The sequence below is a fragment of the Haemaphysalis longicornis genome, unplaced genomic scaffold (assembly GCF_048455015.1).
Source record: "Haemaphysalis longicornis isolate Haplotype H1 unplaced genomic scaffold, Haemaphysalis longicornis Haplotype H1 scaffold_1, whole genome shotgun sequence".
Taxonomy (NCBI): domain Eukaryota; kingdom Metazoa; phylum Arthropoda; class Arachnida; order Ixodida; family Ixodidae; genus Haemaphysalis; species Haemaphysalis longicornis.
In genome coordinates this window covers 410,792,477-410,813,228 of record NW_027526203.1, presented here as the reverse complement: position 1 = coordinate 410,813,228, position 20,752 = coordinate 410,792,477, and the positions used below count along the sequence as shown (strand labels likewise).

At 46.3% G+C, this 20,752-nt stretch overlaps 1 protein-coding gene across 11 annotated transcripts in view; it reads right to left on the bottom strand.

Annotated features, from left to right (window-relative positions):
- Positions 1-277: 277 nt before the first annotated feature.
- Positions 278-20,752, bottom strand: part of LOC144155492 (oxidative stress-induced growth inhibitor 2-like) — a 102,208-nt gene continuing 81,733 nt past the window's right edge. For all 11 annotated transcript variants that reach the window (XM_077686971.1, XM_077686968.1, XM_077686972.1 and 8 more), the window contains 4 exons: positions 11,141-11,192; positions 9,613-9,749; positions 8,553-8,744; positions 278-5,089 (listed from right to left, as the gene is read on the bottom strand). In XM_077686971.1, the coding sequence (XP_077543097.1) occupies positions 4,097-5,089; positions 8,553-8,744; positions 9,613-9,749; positions 11,141-11,171 (1,353 nt within the window). In that variant the 5' untranslated portion in view covers positions 11,172-11,192 and the 3' untranslated portion in view covers positions 278-4,096. The remainder of the gene's footprint in view (positions 5,090-8,552; positions 8,745-9,612; positions 9,750-11,140; positions 11,193-20,752) is intronic.

Here is a 20,752-nt window from a genome sequence, read left to right as displayed (position 1 = left end):
ATCGAACAATTTACCTGCAGACAGCTCGCATTCTTGCTCATAATACATATATCTCCACTCTTGTAACTACCATCCCTATATCCTGGAGATCACAAGCATAGCTGCGGTTTCCCAACGGAGAAAAGCCATTCATACATTATTCACAGTGACCAGGCATGACCTGCGTAATACTTAAAATCACCCTGGAATGTGAATGCAGAAGTGCATGCCCAAAAAAATGAGCCAATGTGGGCTCTACGCATTTTTACAACTATACCAAAATACTATGCAGGCTACATAGTTTTTTCTCATGTTTAATTATTCAAACAAATGTTCAAACAAATGCTGAAATAGCCAGGTTTTACATACTAGAACTTTGTTAGAGTGTAGAGCACCAAACAGCATTACACAAGCCAACTGTCAGGGTATCTGAAGTGGTGCAGAAGTAATAAAATTTACACAAATTCGTTCAATGCATGCTTTATGTTTGATGCGGTCTATTCTTAATACAAATTTTGTCTCCTTCAATAATGAACCAATTAGAACGTATAGTAATCAACACCTGTGCAACAATAATGCGTGACAGCCAAAGCAAGTTCAGGCTCTAGCAGAATTTTTAAGGATATATATTAGTCAGTACTGTCTAATAACACACCAGTCATAAAGTAGTGGTTGCTGCCCACCACGACCATTGTAAAACAAATCACAAATGCTCCGGTGTACCTTGATGGAGATGTCACAATGTCAAATTAGATATTTACTTTTCTTTCTTTTGATACAGCAGCCAAATTCTTGTACCTGAAAGATCCAACCGCAAGGTTTTTGGTCATACAGATATAGTAAAACTAAATAGTTTTTTTTTTTTTCATTATCGGGCCTAAAAGCCTTTAAAAAGCAATACCATTGTCAGTTGTCAGCCAATTGTTTCAAAGTTTGTTTGTAGTCAAGTATGCAGGTGTGTTTCAATTCACTGACAGCAGTCGACCTGTAATGAAGTGTGCGACGTCAAAGCATTGGTCCAATGTCAAAGTATTAAGAACTAAAATACAGCTGCAGGTCACAGTTTTGCATAAACACAACTGAATAAAACACAAATTTTGCATAATTAAAAAGACACGGTCAAGTTGTAAGACGCGGAAAAAGTATTTTTGTTAATAACTGAACAGTGTGACATGTGAAGGTGGAGCTGCAGCCATTGTTCTTCCAAAGTAGAAGGTGAAGCCAAAGTAACGTTGGGTGGAGCAGTCTGTATCAATGCCAATTTAACCAATGGTGTCTTCTCAAGATGTGTATCCATCTTTGCGAAAATTAGAACAGAACTGGAAACAGCTACTTCCCGAGTAGATTTGAATTGGAGTAAATGCACCTCAAATTTCTTAAATTTCTTAGGTTTGTTGCTGTGATGAGGTGTCTGCAGCAATTAATGCTTGTTTTAGCTTTTTGTGGACTTTGTATGTATGTCACAACTATAAAAAGAGGCTGTACAATAGGAATGTCTTGCTCAGAGTGAAATGTCTGATCACTCTACGTCTAATTTCAGCTTTTTTTTTTTTTTTTTTTTTGAGCAAGGAGTTGGTATTTGACAATTTTACAAACTTTAAAAAGGAACAGCAACAGCTTTACAGCGTGGAGGTGAGCAAATATCAAACTTTTTACTGAATATCAAATACGAATAATAACTTTAAGTGCAAACAGAATTGAATATTCTCACTTTAATGCATATAAAGCTTCAGAAAATAGCTATAAGATTTGGGGGTTCAGGACTTTGCATGCTTATGTGTTTGCATACAAAAACTCGAGAACAAAAAATGCTGCAGACATTGCAATGGAAAAATATGAGTTACAAACATACTGAAAACATAGGCTTTCTGACCAGTTTTGTGCCTCCAGACACTGAACATGAGTGCTCGTTAGGCAGGCTATGAGTTGCTGAACCAGGTACCTTAGCCTGAGCATAGTAAAAAGGTAGGAACTTTTGCTAATTCACTCACGCCACTAATTTCTTTCTATTTATAAATTCTATGCAAATAACGTTCCACTCGATCTGGCTAATGTACCCCAGCTTGCATACACCTTTGTGCAAGGTTTACTAGGTGCTTCTCACACAGGTTTAGTGCCGTGCAAAAATGCCAAATCAAGAGTGTGTGCCACATGACAAAGCTTAAAAAATTGGGCGTGTCATGCGGCAGAGCCAACTTTTATTCCTTTATTATTCGTAACTTTTGAACGGTTGAAACTATTCGGCACTTCAAACGGTAGAAGCGCGCTGCGAATCGAACACCAAACACCATTCGCGACGTATTCAGTTTCCAGAATTGACGTACCTCTATTATAAAGTCTATGGAAGATGTTATAGAGTACACAGGAGCATTGTAAACAAAAGTCTCCTAGATATCGCTGTGCTGAGGTTTTCTGCATAGGCAACTGTCCGACATGGTATGCACGAGCTTCTCTGTACTGGTATACTATACATCAACGTTTCTTGCACCATGTGAAATCACAGACATATGCTTGCATACACCTACGTATTCAAAAAATCAAATTTGAGGTTTACCGTAGAGAATAAGCACATGGACTATGAGAAACACAGGGCCATGAATTCACTAGGATCACCCAAAGTTTTGCAATGTGTGCCAAAGTATTGTGCACACGAGTACATTTTTTCTTCACAAAAGGGACCACCGGGGTCAAGAATTGAGCTTGAGACCTCGTGCTCAGTGGCATGAAGTCCCAAGACACTGAGCCTGCTACGTTTAAATGCCTGCTTGGTGGAGATTTTGTGCAAGAGATATAAATTCACACCACAGTTTCAAAAGCTACAGTGCTGCACGGCTTGGACTCGTGCATTTGGGCGTACTAAACTGGTGCCCAGTGTGGTATAAGCGAATTTCCCGCAAGATGAACGACAGCATCCCTGAAATTGCCCTCCTTTTTTCTGTCGCAGAGTTTCACTGTCTGTACTGAGCATGCTGAATATACTCTGGTCAATAGCAGGTCTTAAAAATTGTTTGTGCGACATAGCTGCATTCACATTGGAGCAACCTTTACCATACAATGTTTGTTCAGAGTGCGCCATACAAAAGAAAATGTAAACAACCACAATACAGAGCTGTTCAAATTACAACAGGATGAAATCACAAACGACACTACTGTGGCATCAAATCTTTACCCGATCATCTGCGCTGTTCTCACGTTTCAACATGAACCAACTAGATCAAATAGCCCTTTACGAAGCTGATTCGATAATCCTCAAGCCCACCTGCTGGTTAGAGCAATGCTCCACTGCAAAGGGAAGCAGTGGTGATGTCAAACAATAAGTGACCAAACTAGGAAGAGAACAGTGGTACACTTCCAGTGGCGTCCCGTCCATGCGCAGCACTTCGATAATGGGTGTGACACAGGTACGTCACTTTGGGCAGTTTCAGAATGAAAACACATGCAGGCTCCTGCAGTGAGCAGTGAAAATGCCTTTGCAGGGTGCTGCAATGTGTGCCTTCGAAAAATGAGACCAGTGTGACAATGTACAGCATCCTGCCAGGCGGTTGTGTGTAGAGTTCAGCAAATTATGCGAGAGATCCGCTAAAAAAATTTAACAAAAATGGTCAAATAAATAAACATGGAAGCGATATGAAATAAATATCACTTTGCAAACTGGAGCACTTTTCCCTGCCGTGCCACCTCTCCCAGCTAGATCCCTCACCATGCACAACAATGCGTATGGAATGGTGACAACACGGGCCTAGCATAACAATCATGTGGTGGCAACTGCTCCGCGCTCCAAATACTCGCGACATTTATTGGACATTTGCTGCTCAATATCTAATGGAACGAAGTGCACTGGGAATAAGATGGTGAATTCACCAGCCGCCTCATCATAGTAAACGCTGCGGAAAAGCGGCAGCAGACCTAGTACGTAAAAAGTACAGACTAGTTCCTACATTGGTCAAGTGCCATTTGTACCGTGACTAAGCTGCAAAGCCAGTCAGGGCTGCGTTGCCCGACGGTTATAGAGAGACCCTCGTAAAAGTGCAACGCTTTGTCACTATACAACCCTGAAAGCAGCAGCCCAGTGGCTTCCAAGGCTTTGTTCTACAGCCCAATGGGGGGCCAAGGAGACCTAGCTGCTACCCAGTACGTGCCATATATGGGCCGTCACAGCCAACGCGCCCCCTTGAAGAAAGCGCACGAAGTTGTCCCCGACCAGGGGGCCCAGAGCGTAAATGCCTTTCATGGCCACGGTTTCGTGAGTGTAGGGGTCAATCTGAATCGGGTTGGCCCTGCAGTCGATGGGCAGCCCTGCTACCATGCCCAGCTCTTGGCCAGCTTGGGGCAGGAAGTCCAAGTTGGGATGGGACCCGATGAGCACCAACACGTGGGAAACGTCCCGAATTTCTGAGCCAGAGTCTAGCTCCATACGGCCGTCGCTGTGAATGCAGAGCACCTGGCAGTTGGCGTATGCTTTGTAGCCGGGGTAGCGCTCCGCCGAGGACATCATCTGATGCACCTTGTGGTACTCGGGGTACATGGAGCGGGGCAGCTGGTTGAACACCAGCTCGGGGTCGTCCACCTTCTTGCGGAACACGTGGCAGACATCGATGCCGTGGAAGCGGGCCGCTATCACCGCGTCCGCAGCCGACAGGCCACTGCCCACCACGGCCAGCTTTGTGACCGAACTCTTGTTGTCGCGCAGCAACACCTCCAGCTGGCCCAGGTCGTGGGACACAAAGGGCAGGTCTTCGCCGGGCGCACCCAGTTGTCGCGGTGCGTCATAGTGACCAGCCGCCACCACGACGTGCGGGGTGATGTAGCAGAAGGCAACGCCAGTGCGCCGGTCCACACCCGTCACCTCCCACAGGTGCGCGGGGTCATCCGCATCCCCACAGGGACGCACCGACTGCACGCAGGCAAAGTTCTGAAAGTAAGGCTGTAGTCCCTTGAGGTCGACGTAGTCCCGGTAGTACTGGGCCACTCGTTGCACGGACACGCGGTTCTGGCAGTTGGGAGAGGCCTGCGGTGACTGTGGCTTTGACAGGTCCCACTCCTTGAATGTTAGGTCCGGCAGCTCCATCCATGAGCCGAGGCTTATGGTCAGGATGCCGCCATCCATCCTCTGCGCAACAAGGATGGTGCCCAAAATGAGTGAACTGCAAGACCACCGCACTCAGTACTAATCCAATGCCCTTCAGCGACTAGTGGCAGTGGGGCCCATTTATGGACACCAAAATATGAGTGTAGACTTACTTTTGTCTACGCTAAAGCATATAGGTTTGGTTTCTGTGGAGAAAAAAGTATTGGCTGCAGAAGTGCATGCCTGTTAAATTCATGTACTGACAAAGGTCCAGCATAAATCTTTGTCAGCATGGCATACCAGAATGGCTGCTTTTGGGGTCCCAACATTTTTCTGCTTCACTGTGAAAAAGAAGTGATTTCCTGAAAGCGTGCGCTTAGTGTAGATAGCTTGCGTGCTGCTGAAGAGCACACGGTGACACCTGTTTAAGAGAACACATAATTTGGCCTCCATTAATGGCGGCCAAAGCTAGAAGACGACGACGATGCAGCAATGACAAAAGCAAAACTTGATTTCTTGGCTGAAATATCTGTTTGAATCCAAGTACAGTATGAGGCAGAAATGTGGTGCATTAATAATTGGAAAGCATCCTTGTCTTACATGCGGGTTTTCACGGTACTGTCTAAATGTCGAATCTTTACTCCATGCAGACTACAAAGGATTTTCGTTTTTAAAATCACTCTGTAATTAGTTTGACAAGCTCACTGTGACACAGGTTCGCCATACATTTTTAAAGCTCATACTGATGCTGTGCTTCCGCTGTAATTGTGTGGGTGACTGGTTGTAAGTTCAAATTTGGTGCAATGGTTAGGTGTAGGGTGTAGGTGTAGGGTGTAGCACAATGTAGGGTGTAGGGTGACTAGCACGGTGTGTCGACCTGGAGCTGACAGCTTTCTAGAGTGAACAATACCACTTGCACGTCTTTTTTAAATGCGAATGCATTTCTTAGTCGAGCCATGTCAGGCGCCGTGCGGCGTCCACGCGCCCGCAGGTGTTATCTCTCCGCTCTCACCCCCTCTCCCATAGCAACAGCTGCGAGCGCGCGTGCTCCTCCTCTCCCCTAGCAACCGGAGCAGGTGGTGCGGGCGGATCAGCGGCGAGTGAGTGGAGAGGAGGAGCGCGCTCGGGCGTGTGAGGGCGCTCGCATCGCGGGAGCTCGCCGGAGCTCCCGCGTGTGTGGGAGAGTGTAGGCGAGGGTAGGCGCGGTGCTTCGGTGCTTCTCCTCTCGACGCTCGCCCCACTCTCCTGTTCGCTCGGTCGCAAGTATACCGAACGCAAGCGCTTGAAGCGAGCTGCCGACGCCGAACTCCGTGCTCGGGAAGCCGCTGCGAAACGCCAACGCCGAGCCGAAGACCCCGAAATACGTGTTCGACATGTGCATTCGCATTTCCTCACGATTCCCTTCGGGGAGATGGGGTGAATTTTTATAGGAAGAAAACAAACATCATTATTAACAGGGTTGCTATAACGCAAGCACGCAGCATCAGTGATAACTCCAATGGTCATCCAAATGTGCTGTTGGATGTTTCAGTCACACACATGAAAATTATTGCACCCTTGCAGAACCCTGGTCATGGTGCCTTTGAAATGTAGAGCAGTTGCTGAAACATTTAAACTTATTGCGGCTGCATGAGCATGTGCACGCTGAAGCCAAACAGTGCAGCACACCAGATTTGGATGTAGATGAGAAAAGTGCAAGGAAGGGCACCTGGCTCTTTCTAAAGAGCTTTTATTTTTTGGCCAAAATGACCCCTGGAGACTGCGGTAAGTTATAGCATCCTCGATAAACGCACACCGGGGTTGCCGTCAAAACCGGCACAGTGCACAGTGCCCCACGACGATGCACACTGGCACAGAGCATTGATCGAGGACAAACTGAGCGGTTCTACCCTAGCACCATCTCTTGGGCAGTGACAGCAACTCATCAAAGCATTGACAAGTCCCAATAATACAGCTCAATAAGGCACAGCGCTGCTACAAACTGATATCTTTTGTCAGCCACCACTTAAACTATATCCACCACACATCACGACAACGTACTCCTACTAAACAGCCACCTACAAGCTGCTTCTCGTCTTTTTAGAGACACAAAAATGTGAGCACCTGCTGTCACGGCCTGTACCTCAGCTACAGCGAAATATGTAGGCCCTTCATGATCTAGAGACTCCAGTGACTGAGTGATACCTCATTTGAACAAAATGAATGCAAAGCTCCAATATTTACTCTTACTGACTAGCCCTGCAGCCTTCTTTGTGGTGAGCGAAATTCCTACATGGCACATGTTTGTGTGCTCATATGCAATTTCTGGCTGTTATTAGCGCCAATTCTGAGCCCGTAGCATCACTGTCTGATGAATTCGCAAGCGGCCAATTCTTGTCAGCAACAATATACAGCGGTTTCCTCCTTCAGAAGAGTGTGTCGAAGCGCCATTGCTGCAGCAGACAGCTGAGGAAGTTACTTCCTCGGCCTCGTTCGCGATGCATCTCGGGAATGCGCCCCGGTGCTCCGTCGACTCTCTCGGTGCGCGAAGGGGCAACCAAAAATTGCTCTGCGGTAGTGCACCCTGGTTCAGCGAGGACAGATGAGGCACACTAGTGCGGTTTATCGAGGATGAAAAGGGCACCGGTGCAGTTTATCGAGGATGCTATTACAGTGCTCATATGCACCTGTATGAAAACCTATACCGTATTACACTTATTATTTACTAGCATAGCACTACATGTTACCACAGCAACTGTACTTATAAAAATATAGCAATAAAAAAATATGGTAATGGCGTGGATGTACAGAACCCTATTTCGCGTTTTCAATAATACCAACTAAATTTGAACTGTAAAAGCAATAAGGCAGAGAAAATAAGCAACACCATTTGTTGTTCGCAGTATCACAGTCAAGAGGGCATTCACCATGCACCGCCACTTATACTACATCTGCGCAAATCCATTAGTAACCAAAATAAAAAAAAAAATTCAATGGAAATTTGAGGAAGTTTTTAGAAAATCAGTTGTGGTTTTGTTTTTTGTGTGCGTGCATTTCTTTTTCTTTTTTTTTTTTGAGTCTGACAAACCGTGACAAATGACACTGGCACAGTATGGTTTTACAACTGTGCAAACAATTCCTTGTGACAGTACAGCGCACTGTTTGATGCTGTAATTTCCGACGCTGTCTGCTGCTGTAACCCTGTCACATATGCATGGCATTGTTCTCGCCACGTTCTATTTCGGATAGGCAGATGTATTTTCGACTGTTTTGCAAGTGACAAATTAACAGTAACTACACCAACCTTTTTGGGGTACATATATATATAGTTAAAAAAAAAAACAGGCCAGTTATCCTGCCAGTTGGTAAATGCAGTGTTTGTCATTATTCTGAACATTTTACAACAAATATCTTGAAAAGTACACACAAAATCTGTACGAACAATTTTTTCAAATGTAAAGGAATGATTATTTAGATGACTCTATGTTTTCTCCTCGAAATATGTTGATTGCCACGAAAAAGTTACCTGCCAGCTGCCGCCAGGCAGGCCATTGCCAAGGACAACATGATCCAGCTTCCTGGAGGGACGGTGATGCCAGACAAGGGAGGAAGGTTCGTCGGAGCCAAGGTCGGCATCAGGGTGGCACAGCGTGTCGAGCAGCAGTGACACAGGGTTGCAAGAGCGCCCCTCGAGTCCCGAGCTCAGCAAGGACAGGTCCTGGACAATTCACAGCAGTGGTCGCAACTATTATGACACCTTTGTGCACACCTGTAACACTGCTGTACACGCATGATCAGTGGTTTGCATGGGCCGTGGTATAAGAGGGCGCAAACTGCAAGTGTGTGAGAGCACCAGCAGTTAGGGCACACTGCTAGCGAGTGACAGAATGGACGCCTTTCACATGTCCAGCATTAAATTCACAAATTAAGGTTTGGCACTCTTGACTATTCACGCAGGTTGCAGTTGTCACGCATGACATACAACATATTCGGACTACTGTTTACTTCCACTATAATATCTGTGCTCTTAGTCACTTCATAAGCATGATAAAAGCAAATTGAAATTGAGAATGTCAAGTTTCCATAAATGGTGACCCCTTTGGCTATTGGGCCTCAGCAAAACCCATTGCACCTATGTAGTCCTTGATTGCAAGCAATGATTTATTTGTAAAATTGTTCAAAATATTCAATATCGCACTCTACTTTTAAGCCACAGACCGAAGTGCTTGAACCAAGTGCTTGAATTAAGTTTCTTAACTCAGTGTTTTCAATTCATGACCATTTTAGCCAAAGACATGGTGCCCTGTTCAGAAGGGTCTCAGTGCACTCCTACAATGTGGCCGTCAGGAAAGAACTTGGCAGATAGATTACAAGTTCAATCAATTAAGCAAGTGAAGCTCAGCGACCAGCATTATTGAAGCTGTTTCCTTTTTTTCACAGTTTCCTGTTGGCAATTTGAAAGAATAAAGAAAACTTATTTTAGTATAACTTCCCAAAATTGAATAGCACAACTACTATGAAGTCAGCAAAGTGATTATTAGTATATGAATGACACATTACCGATAATTGCACAGACTGCGACTTACCTGTTCGACGAGGGAAAGATGGCGATTATCCTCGAGTCTTGCATGCAAGTATGGATTTGGGTGGCACGCATTCGGACCATAGTACGGCCAGTTGCCAGCCAGGAAGTAGGACATGGTGATGCCTGATGGCCCGTTGCCTGCAAAGCGAGCAAAAACATACTGTAGCCATGTTTCATAGCCTTTTTTTTTTCCCACGAGATTCTCGCAAGCAAGAATGTGCGACGAGTGAATGATAATGTTTCAAGAGAGTGCCCATTTCACGTGTGAATTATTAACTTCCTTCCTCCAACAAATGCTTGTCTCCTTCAGATGTGGGGAAGGTCTACACTGCTCATGTAGGTACGCACAGTGTTGCGAGATGTGCTAGCGACGCATGGTGAAGCCTGTATATGCGAGGGGTTAGTTCGATGTCTGCAAAAGCCAACTCTCATGGGATTATTTTACACTCTTCTGCAGCAAAGCACCAAAACTTAAAACAGATCCCCATGGAGGAGGCTTTTTCTTTGTTGTTTGGAACATTGATTGATTATAGGGTTTAACGAGCCAAAGCTACACCTGGGCAATGAAGTGCGCCGTAGTGGAGGGCTCCGGATTAATTTTGACCACCTTCTTGGGCTCAGCAGCACAACGCCTTAGCCACTGAGTTACCGCAGCGGGTGTGATCTGGAGCACCAAAGGACATGGAAGTATGGGAGAGCACAACTGACTTGGCCCAAGCTGACAAAAGTGTGTGTAATGTGGTAGCCTGGTGTTTGATTGAAGCTGTGCTGCTGTAACACACCACTGCCTAACTCACTCTGGGTTATCACAACACAAAATATTCTAAGGCTGCACATTCCTAAGCTGAATTTTGCAACTGGTATGTATTGAAGAACCTTTGTCTTCTTAAATACAAACCACCTCAACTTAGTTTTCACTCTTAGTCCTGCAAGTTGAATACTGGTATGCGCGTTGTGGGGCTGCAGTCTTAAGATGTTTTGTTCATGAATAATGTGCACTGAATGATATAAGCACTGCCAGCAAACAAGGAAATATTTTGCTGCAGCAAATACTATTTCATTGTTGCAGGCCTTTGTTGTTGGTTTCAACAACAATACCTGCTTCGTTTTTGTAAATACCTGGTGAAGCTGAAACAATTGGCCAGAGCAATTTTTAAACTCGACAGTACCATAAGATGGCGTCCATCTGTGAACCCATTGCACGTCTGCCCCTAACCACCTTTGCTCTATTGGTGCCGCCCTAGAGGTTAAAGTGGGAGGATCACGTAACCTTGCTTCAGAATTTCTTGCCCTAACGGCATAGACCTACAGGCTGAAACAGAACAGATGCGGATCTCCACCTTGCAAGTGGCTATGGCAGTACCACAGTCACATTTGAACTCCTTTTCGATCGTCAAGTCCTTTCCTTTTTGCAACTAAAATGTTGAAGTCTCTTAAACCTGTGAGCTGGTTCCCATTTCATGAGAGGCTGGCTTCTTATAGGCGCCTTATTTTTACCATGAAACAGGAATGTTAAACGCGAAGCTTACCTATAACCACCACGTCCTTGTATTTGGCCATGCTTGCTAATGCTTGAATGTCCTAAAAACAAAAAACAGTGACTGACGAGCTCGAGACAAGGCAAGCAAACAAAAAGTCACGCACGATAAAGGGAAATTTGAAAAGCCATGAGAATTGCGCAAAAAGGACCACATACGGAAAGAAGACAACAGGACGAGCACAACTTCTGTGTGTCGTCCTTTTTGCGCAATTCTCATGGCTTTTCCAGTATCAGACCAACTAGACCGTCAACAAATCTTGATAAACGGAAAGCAAAGTGTGGATATTGCACACCATGACGTGCGCTTTGAACTGTGATCGGGACACATGATCCTTCTCGTAGCATGATAGCATGCAAGGAGGTTTCAATCAGTAAGCATTTCTAGCAGTAAGGCCCAACAAATGGCAGTTTGTAGTGCCTCGCATATTATAAGGGTGTTTTTCATGGTACTGGAACCAAACATGCAAATTAAGTAATAAATAAATAAATAAATAAACTTTGAGAGTGATGTGGACAACTTTAATCAATTTTTACCTTTTGATTAGTTGAGGAATTATTGGTAAGACAAAATAATTAACTTCTGAACGAGTGATTTTAGCCAAAAATTTTCTATTAAAGAGCTGTTGGGCATCAAAATGGACGTGAATGCAACAGCTTTCCGCACAAAATTCACTAGTTGGGAAGACTTTGTTATGGAAATTCAAACTGCCTGTTGCTGGCACCCATCATTTAAGCGTCGTGCATGTCGGCACGCTCTCGCACTAGACATCGCCGTGCTCGTGAGCTGCGAGCGCACGTCTGCCAGCGGCAGCCTTGCGGCGCTCATAAATTCTCTCTCGTTTAAGGAATTTTGCAGACACTTCGCTATTGGACACATTTGTAGACGCCCCGCAGCCTTGTTTTCGACTAGGTTCACTCGCTGAAAAGTTTAAACATTTTATCTTATAAATTTCGTAACTGGCCAAAAACTAAAATACGGTGACACGGTCCATACCATGGTTTATTATTATTATTATTGTTGTTGTTGTTTACATAGTCGGCGAAAAATTCACAATTTCTCATTTTATTTGGCGGTCCGAGTTACGTGACACACGCTGCACACATTCACGTGGGGAGTGAAGGTAGCTAGCGCTTTTTTATTTAATTTAAATGTTACGCAATGCAAGAAATAAAAGCACAGAAAAACCGCAAAATTACACGATCTTCACTGATCCCTCGAATGGGCCCGGGAATTTCGTCGGGTTGCAACTAAAGTCCCTTCTTAGCCCATGATGGAACTTTAGTTGAAACGAAACAGCTCAAAAAATGCACCGCAAGGGCGCAAGAAATGCGGCCGCAAGCGCGTTGCGATAACAGCCGCAGGTTCATGCGCGTGACGTCACCGGTCCAATGGTCCAATGCGAAAGGGCAAGCGCGATGTTCGAATTAGGGCGCAAGTAGGGCATTACTGGGAATATTTTGAACATGGCGTGAGCCGTTCCCGTGATTTTTTGGACTTAATATGCGTATAAACGACTCCATTGACGACAAACAAACAGCGTGAGACAAGGCAGACGATATCACGCATTCATAGCAAACCCCTTTCAAAACGCGCGCGCACTGACGTCACGGGTCCGGCGCTTTGGCGGAGTGATACACTCCATGAGGTGGTGCCGTTCTTGAGTAGTAACCGAGTCGGCAATGGGCGGTAGGCAAGAATACACCATAAAGTTTCCTATAAGTATACGAATAAACCAAGCGCCGTCCACAGCCGGCGTATCAATACCGGGTATTTTTCTCTGGAGATGGGACAGGCCTACCCCACCGAAATTTCAAATTCCGACAAAAAAAAATTATATATAGCTTATGTGCATTGCAAAAACCTACCTGAAGTTATTTTGTAGAAAAATAGTTTCACTTTCTGGACAGCAACGGCGGCTGGGGAGGCGGGGCGGCATAGGGCAGATCACGAAAAATTTTAGGCTCTACTGGAGTGACCGCAATCACAACGGATGGGATAAATAAAGTTTTTCCTCCTCCTCCTCCTCAACAAAACTATTGCAGCTACCGCGCCATTTGTTTTTTTGTCGATCATTTGCCTATGGCTAAATGAGATAACACTTGTTTTCGGTTTTCAGCATGATTCCGTTTTGATCAAAATTAAATTACAAACATGACATTTTGAAATATTGCCATATATATGTCGGACCCTGTTCTTCCATATCTAAAAAAGCTATAGTGTTCAGTGTTTTGTGACTCATTTTTATAACCGTCCCGCCAATTTCGGTGCACTTAGAAAGAGCGCTTTGTTTTTTAAAGGTCACTGTATTGCAGGCAAGTCACGCATTTTGCTCTGCTAAAAAAGGCTCTCTTCAATTTTTTTTTCCAACTTCCAGAAACTGAAGTTAACGCTGTTTTTCATCAAATGCATCAAAAAGATGCAGCATTATTTTTTTGCTTACACAGCAGGAAAGATATGACCTTACTAGCGGTATCGTGGTGACGCACTGGTTGAGCGGTTCGAAGAAGCTTCTCTCATGGCAACGTAAGACGAGAAACTGCGGCTAAATATAGAAAACCGTCAAAGTTGAGATGACTGAGCTTTGTCGAAATTAACTTCGAATAAAGTAGCCGGCACTTGATTGTGACGTTAGGGCTCCGGCTCCCAAGTGGATGATTGATGGCGTGCACGCATTGTTCGCGCCTCAATCCTGGAATTTTCTCGAAGCTGAGCTCTGACCTTTAAGCCATTGAGCTATAAATACTTTTTTTATAAGCCAGAGCGCTGGTGCGAAGTGACAGGGTGATTCGTTCCAGCTTCCGCACACTCTGCCGGCTTCATTGTGCGCCGCACGAAAGACATTTCTGTTCTTCTGGGCATTTGCGCTTACGGGGTGGGTGGTTAGGAGTTTTTTCCACCTGCTTCCGTAGCGTCAGCATACACCATGCGCGAATTTTTATTCGTGCAATGAATCTAGAGATTCCACTCGTCTGCGCAAAATACGTTAGTTTAGGCTCGTGGCTGTTATTTCCCTACTTCGTTTGTAGCTGGGGCAACAACTTAACGCCACGATTGCCCCTTTATTTAACGCCTTTTGCTTTGCTGGGAAACGCGAGATCATATCTGACTGCCGCTGTCCTGCAGTAGTACCGTATTTTCGCGCGTATAACCCGCCCCTCCCAAAGCAAAGGGCGCAAAGCTCCTCCCTTTTCTTCTACATGTGTTTCGATAGCGATTCCGGGTACTGCAGATCGCGATAACGCCAGCCAAGGCTGAAAGAGTGCCAGTTATCACTTTTGCCTATGCCTCCACCCCGTTGTCAAACTAAGTACCGTACACAGCAGGCACGTCACAAAAGGGAGGAGCTTTGCGCTAGTCCTCACTGTCTTGCATGCGTAATCATGCGAACAGTAATTAAACTTCGCAGTTCGATATCTCGGAGTACGGATGCGTTAGAAGAATTCTGTCAAATGAAACTGCGTGTAAACACGATTGCGTCCAACTTTTCAATACCAACATGCCTGCTTAATTTTGCTGCAGCCACTAAAAAAGTGAATTGTTCAATTGTAGTTAATCAAGCCACCGACATCAATAATTCCTACGTCATTCTGTGCCCCCTGGTCGCATAACCTCACTGTAGAGGCGCCTAATTAAAAAAAAAAAAAACTTTCGACTTAACTTTGACCATCCTACCCTGTATAAATGCACCCCCACTTTCAGCCCGCCGGAAAATAAAAGAAAATCCTCGCGAATCTCCCGCACATTTGATACAGGAAAGGCTGCACCAAAGCTACTGCTAAAGCAACACATCACATACTATGCAGACAGAAAAAGCGTGTATTTAGCAAATAGAATACACTGACTGCAAGGCGAAAGTCACAACTCACTCATTATCACTGCTCTCGCTAGAGCTATCACTTGCGCAATCGCTGCCATGGAGGGTTTAGTCAGTGTTACCGCGTAGGAGCTTCACGGCACAACGTGCATTGCCGTGAAGCTGCACTAAAAAAAAAAAAAAAAAAAAAAACGCGTATTATCCGCATCTCTACTTTGCCACTGAAATTCTCGCATTTTTGGTGCGGGTCATACGCGCGAAAATACGGTATACCGCGTCCGGTCGAAGCCTATTCGCGACTCCCACAACGCCCGACTTCGCTCGCGCATATATCCTAAACACACCGGTCGTTCCCGAGAGACCTAGGGCTCGCTCATCTTGCCGTCTCTGTTCATGCGATTGGACCCTGACGAGCGCACAAAAAGAAAGCGAGCCGTGCAGCCAGAGAGAGCATCCAGAAAAGCGAGCGTGGTAGCTTTAACGATCCACGTAGGAAGCGATCCTACACTTCAAATCCATAGTTGAAATGCAACAAAGCACAATCGTCTCAACGTCACTTTGACATTTTTTTTCTTTAAAATTCAAATTTGGTTGTTTATCCGAAGCTACATGTGGCCTATGCGGCGCGCGCCGCATAGGGCTCTGGATTATTCGCCGAAATCTCCATCCACACACGGGCGTTTCTCCCGTCTATCAGAAAAACGGCCGGCTCGGCCGGGACTTGGCTTCTTTTATATATATACATATATATATATATATATATATATGCTTACCGACAATCAGAAGCTTCTTACGAACCACTCAAGTACGTCACCACAGTATCGGCAATAGTTCACACTTCGTGCTCTGGAACTACAAAATGCAAAAATAATGGAGCATGTTTTCGGGGCATCTCATAGTGAACACCGTTAACGTTGATTACAAAAAGTCGGAAAAAAATTCTTAGAGCTTTTTTTTTTTTTTAAAAAAACTGACTTTCATGTCGGAAACGTTTCAAAAGAAAAAACGTGATTGACCTTGAATGCAGTGCAATTTTTTAAATGGAGAGCTCTGTCTAGGCACACTTAAATTGACATGAAGATGACTAAAATAAAGCCCAATAGTACGAAAACAGATCGAACTATGTAGTTTTTTTTTAGATTTAGAAGTACAGGGTCGGAGATTGGTGCGATTTTTCAAAATGTGTAATGTTTGCGAATGTTTAATCAAGAATAAATTACGCTGCAAACCGAAAACAAACGCTATCTTATTTGGCTCTATGGAAAACCTCGACGTGAAAGTATATGGCGCGGTTGCTAAAATTGTTCGTATGTTAAAGCGGTCGAAGTTACGAATTTTGCTCAACCCGCTCAAATTTTAAGCGCCTGTGACCGCGCTGCCTTCGGTATTTTTTAGGTCGCTTATTTCAACGGAATAACTTCGATGCGTTTTTCGAAGTGCACAATGAGCTATGTATAGATTTTTCGTCGGTATTAAAATTGTCGATTGGACACGGCTGTCCCATCTCTCGTGAAAACACCCCAGCGTAACGACGTCACACCAGCTCAACTTTCATCAGTTTTGATTTTCACCCGTTTCATGGTCAATATAATCATTGTTTGTCTGTCTGTTGATTGTAGGGTTTAACGCGCCGACGCAGCGCAGGCGATGAGGCGCGCCGTAGTGGAGGGCTCCGGATTAATTTTGAGGGGATCTTTAACGTGCGCCGAAATCTCGTACACACGGGCGTTTTTGCTTTCCGCCGGCCTCCATCAGAAAAGCGGCCGCCGCGGCCGGAAATCGCACCCGCGTACTCGTGCTGCCGCAGCACAGTTTGTCTGTCTGTTAACGAGCAGGTCGTATATACATCCACTAAATTGAGTCCCGCGGACTTAACAGTGTGCCGGCGTAGCCGTCATCAGCAAATGGGCGGGGAGGATTGCGCGAGGGGAAGGCCCTTTTCGAACGAACTTTTCCGGTTACAAAGTGCGCGCGAATTGGCCGAAAAACTCGGAATGGGGCCCGCACATTCTAGACTTCAGTTTGGCAAAATGTTTAACACTTCAGCGTCCTTTTGAAGGGGCAATGAAGAAAAAAAATACAACTTTGTTTAATTTCAAAGAACTAGCCTCCGGCAACTCTCATTCCATTACGGCCCCAAAAGACGTTTCTGTAATCTAAAACCCTCCAAATTTCCGCTGCACTACGCCAGTATGGGGACGTGATGGGGGAATACTAAAAACAATGGCAAGTGCGTTAACGCAACTAGCGGCAGTCGCACAGTCATGTTTCTTGCCGGTGGCTTTGTTCTGTGGCAGCCAATCGAACGAACAGGCCCCGTGACGTCATAAAGCCCGGGAGAGGAAACGCCCAGTGAGTCGCCACTACTTCAACTGTTAATTGTTGAAAGTTTGCGTTAAAGTGAGCGTCGCTGTTGTTGCGACAAAGGAACCCTTGCATTATCCAAACTTGTACTTTGTCTTGTCAGAGCGTCATTATCAGTCCACGAGAGAACAGGACCGAATAACACTTCGATACATTTCGAACAGTTCGATACACAGGACTAGCGCTTTCCCCGTGTTCTTCCTCCGTTCTGTTCGCTGGGGCGCTAAGTAATAACGTTTGTATTTCGTCTCTTTGGCTCCCTCAAAAGTCGTGTGACTTTTTGCTGGACGCCGTGCGCCCCCGACGGGATGCGCTCGACCCCGTTGGTGGCAGGTCGAATCACTCGACAAAGGTTTCCGCGTCCCAGAAGAAATGTACTGGTGCCAGCCAGAACCGCGAAAGGTCGAATTTATAAATGGAGTGGATGAACCTCGATCTCGTGAAAGATACGGAAAAGAACTCGAGCATAAGCGAACACTAGAACGAACACCAGATGCGAAAAAAAACTGCTATTTGCCCTAAATTTCCCGAAATCAAGTTCGAGAACGTTACAACTGCCTGCTCCACGCAGTCCAAGGCGAACGCATAGCCTCGGAACGCACCCGCCGCCGTCGAGATCATCGCCCCCAAAGGCCACCGAGACCAACCACGCGTCGGCTGCGCGGGTCCCCACCACCCCATCTCCGGTTTTCACAACACGAGTGAACGCGCTTGGCCGCGTTGCCGCAGCGCGTTCCGCGAGCCCTGCAGCCCGGCACCAGTGCCAATTTTTCGCACCCTGGCGCAAGGAAGCCGAGAAAATGTTGGCACGCCTGACACGATCAGCTTGCGCGATCGAGTCGCGACGCTGGCTGCTGCAGTACTGGCAGGAGGCAATCACGCGCCGCTCAGGGTGTGGACGACGATGCGGCGATATATGCACTTGGGCGCGGGCACCGACACGGACGTTGCGAAGGCTACGATGTCTGGCTGGCACAAGCTCGGTCCCAGCCCACGCGCTCGTTTAAACCGCGTTAAACAGTGGACAGGACTGTCCAGCGCAAGCGCAAAGGTCAAAGGCGACTGGGTATGTGTGCACTTCACAACAATGACGAAGATTATTGTCGAATTCAATGCATAATAAAGCAGTGTCGATAACTGAAAAGGGGCCATCCGTTTCGCAATCGAAATGCCAGTATATCCCAATCTGTCATGGTGCAAGGTTGCGATTGTTCCATCACAGGTATTGCAGCGATGGGCGAGTGCAGTTCAAAGGTTAACCTCAAAAGAAACGAAACAAAGGGCCAATCGCACCTCTATCTCGAAGCAAACACGCGTGTCCCACGCAAGCACGGGGCTATATCAGTTCCAGCTAACGCGTGCACCTTCGCGCTGTTGCACCGCTGTTTGAACAGCCAAGCGATATCAGTTCGCCGCTAACGAAGCACATTTCAGATACCAGTTTCAGTTGACGGGTGTTTTTGGATAGCGCGATAGCATATCAGACTGTCTTTGGCATCGTCGGTTCGCTGCGCCTTTTTTGTCTACTGCGGCAAGAAATGCGTTGCGTCACCGTGCACCACAAAATTCACTGCAGGAAAGTAAACTTTCTCGGACGATGATGATCGCGGGTGAAATGAAAAAAATAAAAATAAAACGCTGCCCTTGGTCGGAATCGAACTGGGTAAAAGCACCTAAGAACGCACCTTTTGTTTGCGTCGTTTCCGCTTTCTCAATTTTCGCAAACTCCGATTTTTTTTCTCGCTAGAAGTCAAGATACATTCGCTGTTTTCAAATACGACACGGCACGCACGCGCGTTCTGTACACAAGTTTCCGATAAATTGGCGGCACTGAGACGGCGCGTTTCCCACGGAAACTCAAGGCATGATCACTCTTCGTCCTTCACGTAGTTTAAAACTTTCGCGCTAGAAACAGCAAATGGGCTCAGCGGTGAATCGTAGCGAGAGAGACACCGACAAGCGTTTCAGTGAGCCTTTAAAGGTCCCTTAGGTGAATGAAAGAGCGCGCAAATGAAAACACGGACAGATACAGAAGTATAAGGGAACGGCACTCGTCCCATATGCCTCGTACTGTCCAACACGTCAAACCAACTCGACCAACCTACTGCTCTGCGTAGTAGAGGTTTCTTGCGCCATGGTTGGGTTCATGAGACAGGCCGTGGAGTTATAGTAGACCAAAGAACTACCCGGAACACGGTCGTGGCCCCAAACTGGTGCGTACAACCAGTTGCGGGCCTTCACTGCACACCCCTTGGCACCAGCCGACTAGCGGGTACCACCGCAAGGGGTTATTCAGGCCACTATGACGATCTATTTTCACTCGTAGTGGCTGCTGGGCTGCGGGTTGTTTCCGTCTCTTCTTCGGCGGCTTCCGTCTGCAGAGAGCCCGACCGCAGCATTGCCGACCACGTGAATACTGCCCACCGTCCTTGCTTCCCCACTTCCGAAGGAGACGTAGCAAACAATTAACTAGCGGACGAGCCCTCGCACGATAACGGTGCTGCGACGACCGAAACGCAGTTCAGGGATCCTTCAACCGATAGCAATCCAGGTTGCCGCGCTAAAATAGAATTGTGCTGCGCTTTACTTAGTGTGCGTGTTTGCGAGTCGCTATTCACGGCCTAAGGCCCCTTCTCCGCCCCCCTGCACCCGCAGCGGAAGAAGATAAAATGTATACTTCTCTCAGGGTCTCGGAGACGAGAATAATATGACGCAGTTCGTGTGCTGCGACTCACGCTCAGACAGTGTGTTCAACCTTGTGTACGAGATATTGATTAAATAGCATACCCTGGGGGCAAAATGTGGAGACGCTTTGTCTCCCAAGCAACTGCGGAAGGCGCACAATACAGGCCATCTTGCTTGTGAAATTCAAATGTGAAAGGTTCACGCATGAAAAGAAAAGGTTACGTGTCCTGTACCTCGCCTCCAGATGAAATACGGCGCGGCCTGGGGTGGAACAAGCTCAGCAGGAAGCCGAGTGCGGGTCTTCCGTCTCGTGCGCGCTCCTCACCTAGTTCAGCCCGGTTACGCCCGGGTTCTCACATCCACCACATTTATGATGGAAGGCTGATACGTCAAGCGGCACGACCTCAACAAAGTTGGCGTTCAGCAATCCACCTTATCTAGGGAGAGGTATAGCATTTCTAATGCATCTGCATTGCTTATTTCGGATTCGGACACAAATTCACACACTAACGGCAGAAGATCCCTTGCTGCGTGCATATACCAGCTCACGGTCTGTCAAGCGCACGCGGAAAAGCAACTACCAAAAAACACTGAAGACACTGCGTGTTTGAGCAAGGCGAATTCACGCAGCGCTGGCGAAACGACGTCGATTGCTTGGACGAATGCTACCCAACCCTCCTCCTCCATTTCTCTGATGCATGAGCCTCCACGAAGCGACCAAGATAGCGACGTGATGC